At 36.9% G+C, this 11,935-nt stretch overlaps 1 protein-coding gene across 4 annotated transcripts in view; it reads left to right on the forward strand.

Moving 5' to 3' along the window:
* AKT3 (AKT serine/threonine kinase 3) overlaps positions 1 to 11,935 on the forward strand; it is a 397,960-nt gene that overhangs the window by 39,926 nt on the left and 346,099 nt on the right. For 2 of the 4 annotated variants that reach the window (XM_055084208.1, XM_055084209.1), the window contains exon 3: positions 5,400 to 5,494. The exons of the other annotated variants lie outside the window; for them this stretch is intronic. In XM_055084208.1, the coding sequence (XP_054940183.1) occupies positions 5,400 to 5,494 (95 nt within the window). The remainder of the gene's footprint in view (positions 1 to 5,399; positions 5,495 to 11,935) is intronic. 4 annotated transcript variants of the gene reach the window in all.

The following is an 11,935-nucleotide window of genomic DNA, read 5'->3' on the forward strand; positions in this document are numbered from 1 at the left end:
GAAAGCTTCTTTATTTATTTATTTTTGGCTGTGTTGGGTCTTCGTTTCTGCGTGAGGGCTTTCTCCAGTTGCGGCGAGCGGGGTGCACTCTTCATCGCGGTGCGCGGGTCTCTCACTGTCGCGGCCTTTCTTGTTGCGGAGCACAGGCTCCAGACGCGCAGGCTCAGTAGTTGTGGCTCACGGGCCTAGTTGCTCCGCGGCATGTGGGATCCTCCCAGACCAGGGCTCGAACCCGTGTCCCCTGCATTGGCAGGCAGACTCCCAACCATTGCGCCACCAGGGAAGCCCTGTATTGTGTCTTTCTGAAGCTCCCAAGAGGCTCAGCATTGGGAGGCACCAGATCCTAAGGAAAGTTGAGGTCAGAAGTGGAGCTGAAAACGGAGATTGGTCAGAAAATAGGTACGTTTATAGGTTCTCTCTCTGTGTATCCTTATAGGTAGGTGACTGCCTCCACCACCAATCCTGGCCTCAGTAGACCAAGGTTTATTCTTTATAAAATTGAAGAAGTGCCTGCATTTTGAAACCAGGGGCAGTGGATGGCTGATTATTTAAAACAGGAAGATTAAGGGAAATCTACATCCAAACTCTGGAACTTCTAGCTTGCTTCCTCTTTTCTCCTTCCAGAACTTCACAGTTTATCCAGCTCATCTCCTGCAGAAAACTGAACTATCTTAAGGTACTGGTAGCCTCACCACAAGAGCCCCCAGAGTGATTTCCACCTGTTGACAAGCCCTATTCCCCCACACAGATCTTTCAGTGAATTCTTTTCAGAACCTCATTCTTAACTATGAACTAAGAATCCAGGACCATCAGACATTTGGGGAAAGCCTCCATAAAAAAAGAGAGGTCAAAATAAGCAAACAGAAATAAAGAGGTGGAGGAGGGGAGTGATACTTGGAGTATTGGGAGAAAACAGACACCATAGGGATCAAAAAAAAAAACATAAAAAAAAAATCCTCTAATAGTATTATCAGAGAAGACACTTATTTCTCTCCCTACTAAAATGATAGAGAAAACTAAAGCATAAATCCATGAGGGTAAAGAGAACTGGATGAGAGATGACAGCAGAAAGAAGATATCAACTATCGGAAGCTGAGAACCTGATGTAGATTTAGCAGAGCTGGGAAAGCAGAAACTTAGTTCTGTGATATGGGTAGTTGTGCAATCATAAGTCGGTCTTTTTTCGATTATGATGTGCTTTGCTTTATTTGCGCTACTAGTTCTTATTTTTTGAGTAGTATACTCTTTCCTGATTGGAGCTGTTAATGGGTTATCCACCAGTGGAGAAATCAGAATTATTAAAATGTAGTTTCTGTTTTCATGTGGTTCTCTTAAGTGGTCATGCCCGTCTCCCTATTCGTGAGCCAACATTCCATAGGAATGGATAGCTGATGCTTTTCTGGGTGGCAGTGACAGTGGTATTGAAAAGGATGCTGAAAAGAAAATACAAACAATATTCAACCTAAGAATGTGTTCTAAATTTTGCTTGTAAAGTAGTTGTTTAAAACTTGGTACTTGGGCTTCCCTGGTGGCGCAGTGGTTGCGCGTCCACCTGCCGATGCAGGGGAACCGGGTTCGCGCCCCGGTCTGGGAGGATCCCACATGCCGCGGAGCGGCTGGGCCCGTGAGCCATGGCCGCTGAGCCTGCGCGTCCGGAGCCTGTGCTCCGCAACGGGAGAGGCCACAACAGAGGGAGGCCCGCATACCACAAAAAAAAAAACAAAAAAAAAACAAAAAAAAACTTGGTACTTCCTTGTAAAATAGTGTAGTAAATGGTTATGAGATTCCCAGACCAAACTTAAAAAACTTTTCTTCAGTAGTTAAATGGACATTGGTGAGTGCTCCGGGAGACTGAACTGTTTTGTATAATATTTTCCTGTGAAAAATTACTTTTTTGTGGTAAAGTGGCTATGTGGGTTTAGAGTCATACAGACTTGAATTCAAATCCTGCGTCTGCCATTTTTATGCTGTGTAACCTTGAGTAAGTTATTTAGTGTTTCTGAATCTAAATAAAATCTAAATCAGTAAAATGAGATTAATAATATCCTACTCAGAGGGTAGTTGTAATGATTTAAGTGAAATTAAAATAGATAAAATTACGCAACCGAACTCCTGGACCCTATAGGATCAGTAAATGTTCGTAGTTTCCTTCACTTTTAACCTTGAGGTATGTAGTAAGAGGGAACATAAAAGAGGGACTTAAGGGAAGTGTGTGTTAATTGAAGGTATGTAACATTTTTGAAATGGAATTCCTGTGTTTTTAAACTTTTCCTTATTTATTTGCAACACGTGTGTTCCTTGTCTTTTGATATACTTGCTATTGTAATGCTGTAGAAAGAGCATAGGACTGGGACTAAGGGATCCAGGGTCTAGTCAGCTTCCTTACTAACTAGATGAATGATGGTTGTATATGTTACTTCCCCAGTTTGGGTCTCATGTTTGATTTGAAAAGTGAAAGTGTTTTATTGTAAGATGACATCTAGAAATTTGTTTCTGCTCTAACATCATATGATCCTGTGATCTGTGAAGCTGAAGTTGTCTTTTTGCGACCTGGGTTTTGTGAGGTGTTAAGGCTTGGGATACATGGATTGTTACAAACTCAATATAATTGTCTGGAAGACTTGAGGTTATTGGAAATTATAATAACTAGATTAATAGCTGATGTTTGGCTTTTTCATTGGAAAATAGTTCTGGCTATAAAACCTATTTTTGACTGGAAATATACCAGGACTAGACATTGTTTTTCTTCCTACAGAGGTAAGTGATCTGTTAGTGCTGTTCACATGAAGCTATCACTGTTATTTTTTTCTATGTCATATAGATTTTACCATTGCCCCTATAAACCCTTTCCTCCCAACAGTTGTGGACATTTTTATTCCTAGCATGATTTGGGATATGTGTGTGTATGTGTTTGTTTTAAATCATGTTTAATGTTTGTTATGCTAATTTTAGTTCAGTTGTCACTACCAAAGTGACCCCCAGGCTAGATCATGTTATTTATTTCCGTGGTGGTTTTTTGCTTCTCATAGTCTGCATTTTATATGTGTGTGTGTGTGTGTGTGTGTGTGTATATTTATATATATATCTGATTTTATAGTATGTTTTTTTCCCAGCTGGATTGAAAGCTCTTGGAGAGCAGTAACCACATTTCTTTTGCTGACTTTCATCTATAATGTCTGGCACACAATTGACATTCAGGATGTATTTTTGAATAAACTAATAAATTCATATTGTTTCCCAACAAATATTAAATGAGTAGAAATATAGTGGTAAATAAAAACTCAAAATACTTACTAGAATTAACAACTGTAGCCTTTGCTCTTACAAAACAGTGAATCTAAAACGAAAGGAAAAAATAACCAAGGTGGTTGTATAAATGACTTTTATTATTGTTTGTGCAAGAACAGTGAACATTCCCTAGTACAGGAAGCAAGTTTCAAAAACTGCTGGCAGAACTAAGAAGTCAGACTGTCCTTGACCCTTAGATCAAATGTTTTAGAGCCTGAGTTTCCTCAAATCTTCTTCAGTTTGGAGTAAACATTTTGACACAATGAAAGATTTATTCTGTAATTTTGGTCTTTATAAACAAAGAGCTTAACTAAATTTGTAGAAACAAAAAACAAAAACTTTCCCATTTGTACTAGTTTCATTTTTAAAAAGTTCGTTTCCTTTCAAGTGCATAATACTGTAAAGTGAGCTCAGCTGTATTAGTAGATAAACATGTTGATTCATTTGGCCCTGAGCTACTGAATGAAGCCTGGAGGGGCACACTTTGTTCTTTCCCCCACCCAGTGGCAGAATGTTTTTCTTCCTCTTCTCCTTATTGTGGGAAGGAGACTGGAATAAGTGACTATTTAGGTTTACCTGAATTGATTAGGAGGTAAGGGAAAAAGATTTCTTCACTACTTCTTTTTCTTCTTTTGATTCTTGTCATTAATATAAAGCGTATGCTTTTCAACCAGTTCTCATACTTTAATGAGTATGTGGAATAGTAGTTTGCTGTTATATATTACTTCACAGTTTTTTTTGAAGTCATTTTACTTAATGCTCTATGTTGAGTTATGCGTCAGAGGTGTCTTCAGGTGTGTTGAGGGTGGACTTAATTTTGGAAGCAAAAAAAAGTATGCTTATATCCAGTGGTATTGGGATAATATACTCATGATTAATTTATGGTAGAGATTTTATGAAGTATATGAAGAACTTTTATAAAAAACCTAGGATGATCCTTAGTATTTTGGAACAGATTTTAGAAAAGAACCAAAGTATGTGGCTTTTACATAAACCCTATAAGTAGTTGTTTGTTTCAGCACACATTGTTTCCTATGTGTTTCATATCATGTTAGGTACGGTGAATAGGCAAAGATTAATAAGAAATTCTCTGCACTCAAGTAGCTTACTATCTGTGTACCATTTTCCAAAGTCATTATGGATAGGTGTTCCTCAAAAATAGATTTCTGCTTTTGAATAAGTTTGGGAAATACCTGGACTAAACAAAATAGAAGGTTTCCTTAGTAGGGTTCTCAAAAATGTACATTGTAGAATTCCAAGAAGTAGTTATACTTTGTGAGATTCTCCAAAAATTCCTTGTGACACAATTTTTTTTCTCATGAAACTTCTCAGGTGGGATCTGAGGGGATGTGAGGGTGTGAGAGATAGTGGCAGTAGCATGTTCAGAAAGAGGATGATTAATGTGTCATGGGACACCTTTTGTGAAACAGTGGACTCATGTAATATTCTTATCTAGCCCATGCCTTTGAATACGTCTCAGAAGTCTAGCATTTGCTGCAGAATCTCTGTTTATGCATCTTAATCCTTTATAGTTGGATGAGGGTCTTGATTCTTTTGATTGAATTAGTTAAGTGGAAATGGGAATTAGTAATTAATATGAAAAATGCTACCTGTTATCTCAAATTCAGCCTGTCTGAAAGCAGACTAACCATTTCTTCCAAAGTAGTTATACCTCCCAGCTTTTCTATTTGATTATACTGTTTTACCCCTTTTCTAGCACTTAGACATGCGACCACAGTCATTATTGACCTTTTCCTTTGTCTTATCCAACCATAACCCCAATGCCTATAACCAAATACTACCTAATTTTTCCGTAATGTTCATCAGTATTTTTTCCATTCCCACTGCTGTCATCTAGCTTAGATACACATGAAGTAAATGATCAGTAAATATTTGTCAAATGATGGAATCTGTGTGTGACGTTTCCCAGTGCTAATCCAACAGTGCTTTTATTCTGTCTCCCACTCCTAAATTTATATATGTCTGAATTATGCTCTTCTGTATGTGTTATATTACACTTTGTTCTCAAATCAGTTCTTATGTGCCCCCTCCCCCTTTTTACATTGCTTAATTTCCCTTTCTTTGCAGCTTCTATTTCTTTTGCATTTCAGTAGCAGGAGTATTTTGTGTGGTGAGAAGTTGCTGTACTACTCTCATGACACTGTTCTCCAAAGCCTGGATCAAAGGGCACAACAGGAGACTATGGGTGAGTTTCAAGGGCTGAGGAATGCTGTCACCCTCCAGCATTTCTGCTTCAACAGCATCTAATCATTTTTGACATCTCTACCCTCAATGCTTTTAAGAACTTCAGGGTTCATGATTGACTGGTTTGCTCTTATTTGCTTATTGAATACTTATCTGTTAGATACAGAATTATTAACTGTTTGTAAAAACTAAGTTACTAGTTAAATTTTGCTAATTTAAGCAGAAAGGAGGTCTCCTGGACTTGATTGATGGAGAGGCCAGGCTGTCAGAATTGGGGCTACACAGCTGGGAAAGTGCCTCCATTCCCAAAACAGCTGTAAGAGAGAGAATATTCAATAACTGAGTATTTTGCTTTTTTAAATTACATTCATATAGCTATTATACTCTTTAATTATAAACTTGTAAGTTGAGAAATTATTACTTTTCAAGCAAAGGTTATTTTGGGGGAAATAATGGGATGACTGGATTTGTATATCCTGGGATTTCAAATCCAGAGATGGGGAGAAAGAGGAAACACAAATTTTCAGAATATGAAAGGATAATTTTGGTCTACTTCATGCTTGAGTACCCCTTTTTGAGCAGGGTTAGAGGATAGCCTTAGGTCAGTACATTTCTCAGTGTGTACTTGTTAAAACATAATTCAAATCTCTTGATGAAAATTCTACCGGTTTCTTGTCTCTTACAGAAAAAAAAAAACAAATGCTATCAATAATCTTTAAGGTTCAGAATGATCTGGACAGAGGTAGAGTTACCATGAAGCTAATTAAAGCTTGAGGTCTCTTGCTTGTGCAGGCTGTTTCCTGGACGGGACCTAAATTGATTGGTTAAGGCCACCATAGTTTTACACTTTGACTTCCCCCCTGTCACACTCTCCATCCTTGCAGGTTATGTTGGAGTGGACATAGAGAGTTTTGGAATCCTAAGGAGAGATGTGTTGGTACGTTTATGTGATTTGCAGTGCCTTTCCCATACAGTTTACTTATTGTGGGTTGACCCAGTTTAAGAATGCCTACCAGCTGGGGTCCTCACATGAAGGTACAAGGCCAGAGGCTGAATGGTGATATGAACTTGTCCTGTGACACCCAGTCAGGACTGGAAGAATGGGTAATGGAGGAGAAACCAAGATGACCATTTTAAAGTTTGTTAAACATTCTTCTAATCTTACAACTCGTGAAAGAAATGTAGAAGAGGTTTTCACAAATTCGGTAATTTGAAGTATTTAAGCTGGGACAAAGTAAGCATCATCAACAGGCAGTTATGAAGCAGAAAGAAACTTTTCTAAACTATCAGTTATAAAAAATAAATTTTCACCCTCCAGGTGAAAGACTGAACTGTTCTCTCTGATGACTCTATAGAAAATGATATTACAAAATCATTGTCATGAAAAGACAGTCAAGTGCAATACAGCCAAGATATGTAGGAAAAATTATTATAAAGGTGTGCCAGGGAGTTAATTATTTAAAATATTATGTTAGGATTGTTTGATGTGCTTGAGAACTATTAAAATTTTGTAATTTAATGTAGTTCTCTTTTTCATTCTGAAGAAATACTCAATTTAGGACTTAATTTTGTTTTTATAGTTTTGTATTCTCTTCCCCGGATTTATAAGCTTCAAGCTCCATTAAAACCTGGATCTACCCCGGATTTCCTCTTGTCTGCCTCTTTAACCTCATCTCATATACTCATCCCCTCATTCATTGCAGTCCAGACATATTCATCTGTTTGTCCCTCAAATGGATTATGTTTGCTCTCATGTCAGGCCTTCGGCACTTGGGTATTCCACTTTTTCCTTACCTTTTTATTTATTTGGAAGATTTATTTATTTACTTTTTTTAACATCTTTATTGGAGTATAATTGCTTTACAGTGGTATGTTAGTTTCTGCTCTATAACAAAGTGAATCAGCTATACATATACATATGTTACCATATCTCCTCCCTCTTGCATCTCCCTCCCACCCTCCCCTATCCCACCCCACTAGGTGGACACAAAGCACCGAGCTGATCTCCCTGTGCTATGCGGCTGCTTCCCACTAGCTCTCTATTCTCCATTTGGTAGTGTATATATGTCCGTGCCACTCTCTTACTTTGTCCCAGCTTACCCTTACCCCTCCCAGTGTCCTCAAGTCCATTCTCTATGTCTGTATGTTTATTCCTGTCCTGCCCCTAGGTTCTTCATAACCTTTTTTTTTTTTTTTTTTAGATTCCATATATATGTGATAGCATACAGTATTTGTTTTTCTCTTTCTGACTTACTTCACTCTGCATGACAGTCTCTAGGTCCATCCACCTCATTACAGATAACTCAATTTCGTTTCTTTTTATGGCTGAGTAATATTCCACTGCATATATGTACCACATCTTTATCCATCCGTCAGTGGGCATCTGGGTTGCTTCCATGACCTGGCTATTGTAAATAGTGCTGCAGTGAACACTGGGGTGCATGTGTCTTTTTGAATTATGGTTTTCTCCGGGTAGATGCCCAGTAGTGGGACTGCTGGGTCATCTGGTAATTCGATTTTTAGTTTTTTAAGGAACCTCCATACTGTTCTTCATAGTAGCTGTATCAATTTACATTCCCAACAACAGTGCAAGAGGGTTCCCTTTCCTCCACACCCTCTCCAGCATTTATTGTTTGTAGATTTTTTGATGATGGCCATTCTGACTGGTGTGAGGTGATACCTCATTGTAGTTTTGATTTGCATTTCTCTAATTATTAGTGATGTTGAGCATCCTTTCATGCGTTTGTTGGCAATCTGTATATATTCTTTGGAGAAATGTCTATTTAGGTCTTCTGCCCATTTTTGGATTGGGTTCTTTGTTTGATATTGAGCTGCATGAGCGACTTGTATATTTTGGAGATTAATCCTTTGTCAGTTGCTTCATTTGCGAATATTTTCTCCCATTCTGAGGGTGGTCTTTTCGTCTTGTTTATGGTTTCCTTTGCTGTGCAAAAGCTTTTAAGTTTCATTAGGTCCCATTTGTTTATTTTTGTTGTTATTTCCATTTCTCTAGGAGGTGGGTCAAAAAGGATCTTGCTGTGATTTATGTCATCCATTGTATATTCTTGCCTCCTTTATCAAAGATAAGGTGACCATATGTGTGTGGGTTTATCTCTGGGATTTCTATCCTCTTCCATTGATCTGTATTTCTGTTTTTGTGCCAATACCATACTGTCTTGATTAATGTAGCTTTGTAGTATAGTGTGAAGTCAGGGAGTCTGATTCCTCCAGCTCTGTATTTCTTTCTCAAGATTGCTTTGGCTATTCTGGGTCTTTTTTGTTTCCATACAAACTGAAATTTTTTGTTTTAGTTCTGTGAAAAATGCCATTGGTAGTTTGATAGGGATTGCATTGAATCTGTAGATTGCTTTGGGTAGTATAGTCAATTTCATAATGTTGATTCTTCCAATCCAAGAACATGGTATATCTCTTCATCTGTTTGTATCATCTTTAATTTCTTTCATTAGTGTTGTATAGTTATCTGCATACAGGTCTTTTGTCTCCTTAAGTAGGTTTATTCCTAGGTATTTTATTCTTTTTGCTGCAGTGGTAAATGGGAGTGTTTCCTTAATTTCTCTTTCAGATTTTTCATTAGTGTATAGGAATGCAAGAGATTTCTGCGCAATAATTTTGTATTATAATATTGTATAATATATTTGTATTACCAAATTCATTGATTACCTCTAATAGTTTTCTGGTAGCATCTTTAGGATTCTCTATGTATAGTATCATGTCATCTGCAAACAGTGACAGTTTTACTTCTTCTTTTCTGATTTGTTTTCATGTGTTAGAGAATGTTCTAATTTCATTCTTTTACATGTAGCTGTCTGGTTTTCCCAGCACCATTTATTGAAGAGACTGTCTTTCCTCCATTGTATATTCTTACTTCCTTTGTTGTAGATTAATTGACTGTAAGTACATGGCTTTATTTCTGGGCTCTCTATTCTGTTCCATTGATCTATGTGTCTGTTTTTGTGCCAGTACCAGACTGTTTTGATTACTATAGCTTTGTATTATAGTCTGAAGTCAGGGGGCATGATTCCTCTAGATCTGTTCTTCTTACTCAAGATTGTTTTGGCTATTCGGGGTCTTTTGTGTTTCCATAAAGTTTTTGAATTATTTGTTCAGGTTCTGTGGAAAATGCCATTGGTATTCTGATACAGATTGCATTGAATCTTTAGATTTCCTTGGGTAGTATGGTCATTTTAACAATTTTAATTCTTCCAATCCAAGAACACAGTATATCTTTCCATCTGTTTGTATCCTCTTCAATTTCTTTCATCAGTATCTTATAGTTTTCTGAGTATGGGTCTTTTACCTCCTTAGGTAAGTTTATTCCTAGGTATTTTATTCTTTTTGATGCAATGGTAAATGGGGTGGTTTTTTTTTACTTTCTCTTTCTGATAGTTCATTGTTAGTGTATAGAAATACAACAGATTTCTGTTCATTAATTTTGTATTCTGCAACTTTACTGAATTCATTGATGAGCTCTAGTAGTTTTCTTGTGGTGTCTTTAGGATTATCTATGTATAGTAAGATGTCATCTGCAAACAGTGACAGTTTTACTTCTTCTTTTCTGATTTGGATTCCTTTTATTTCTTTTTATTCTCTGATTGCTATGGCTAAATATTCCAAAACTATGTTGAATAAGAGTGGTGAGAATGGGCAACCTTGTCTTGTTCCTGATCTTAGTGGAAAAGGTTTCAGTTTTTCACCATGAGAATGATGTTGGCTGTGGGTTTGTCATATATGGCCTTTATTGTGTTGAGGTAAGTTCCCTCTATGTCTACTTTCTGGACGGTTTTCATCATAAATGGGTGTTGAATTTTGTCAAAAGCTTTTTCTGCATCTATTGAGATGATCATATGGTTTTTCTCCTTCAGTTTGTTAATATGGTGTATCACATTGATTGATTTGCATATATTGAAGATTGCTTGCATTCCTGGGATAAACCCCACTTGATTATGGTGTATGATCCCTTTAAGGTGCTGTTGGATTCTGTTTGCTAGTATTTTGTTAGGGCTTTTGTTTGAAGATTTTTGATCACATTTCAGTTTCAGTGCTTGTGATTGGTCTGTTTATATTTTCTGTTTCTTCCTGGTTCAGTCTTAGAGGGTTGTGCTTTTCTAAGAATTTGTCCATTTCTTCCAGGTTGTCCATTTTATTGGCATAGAGTTGCTTGTAGTAATCTCTCATGATCCTTTGTGTTTCTGCAGTGTCAATTGTTACTTCTCCTTTTTCATTTCTAATTCTATTGATTTGAGTCTTCTCCATTTTCTTCTTGGTGAGTCTGGCTAATGGTTTATCAATTTTATCTTCTCAACGAACCAACTTTTACTTTTATTGATCTTTGCTATTATTTCCTTCATTACTTTTTCATTTATTTCTGATCTGATCTTTATGATTTCTTTCCTTCTGCTAACTTTGGGGTTTTTTTGTTCTTCTTTCTTTAATTGCTTTAGCTGTTAGGTTAGGTTTTTTATTTGATATGTTTCTTGTTTCTTGAGGTAGGATTGTATTGCTGTAAACTTCCCTCTTAGAACTGCTTTCGCGGCATCCCATAGGTTTTGGGTCGTCGTGTTTTCATTGTCATTTGTTTCTAGGTATTTTTTGATTTCCTCTTCGATGTTTTCAGTGATCTCTTGGTTATTTAGTAGTGTATTTTTTAGACTCCATGTGTTTGTATTTTTTACCGATTTTATTCCTGTAATTGATATCTAGTCTCATAGCATTGTGGTTGGAAAAGATACCTGATACGATTTCAGTTCACAAAGGCTTGGTTTGTGACCCAAGATATGATCTGTCCTGGGGAATGGTCCATGAGCACTTGAGAAGAAAGTGTATTCTGTTGGTTTTGGATGCAATTTCCTATGAATATCAATTAAGTCCATCTTGTTTAATGTATCATTTAAAGCTTGTGTTTCCTTATTTATTTTCATTTTGGATGATCTTTCCATTGGTGAAAGTGGGGTGTTAAAGTCCCTTACTGTGATTGTGTTACTGTTGATTTCTCCTTTTATGGCTGTTAGTATTTGCCTTATGTATTGAGGTGCTCCTATGTTGGGTGCATAAATATTTACAATTGTTACATCTTCTTCTTGGATCGATCCCTTGATCATTATGTAGTGTCCTTCTTTGTCTCTTATAATCATCTTTATTTTAAAGTCTGTATTGTCTGACTATGAGAAGTGCTACTCCAGCTTTCTTTTGATTTCCATTTGCAAGGAATATCTTTTTCCATCCCCTCACTTTCAGTCTGTATGTGTCCCTAGGTCTGAAGTGGGTCTCTTGTAGGCATCATATATAGGGGTCTTGTTTTTGTATCCATTCAGCCAGTCTATGTCTTTTGGTTGGAGCATATAATCCATTTACATTTAAGGTAATTATCGATATGTATGTTCCTATTACCATTTTCTTAATTATTTTGGGTTTGTTATTGTAA

This window comes from Physeter macrocephalus, chromosome 4, assembly GCF_002837175.3.
Source record: "Physeter macrocephalus isolate SW-GA chromosome 4, ASM283717v5, whole genome shotgun sequence".
Taxonomy (NCBI): Eukaryota; Metazoa; Chordata; class Mammalia; order Artiodactyla; family Physeteridae; genus Physeter; species Physeter macrocephalus.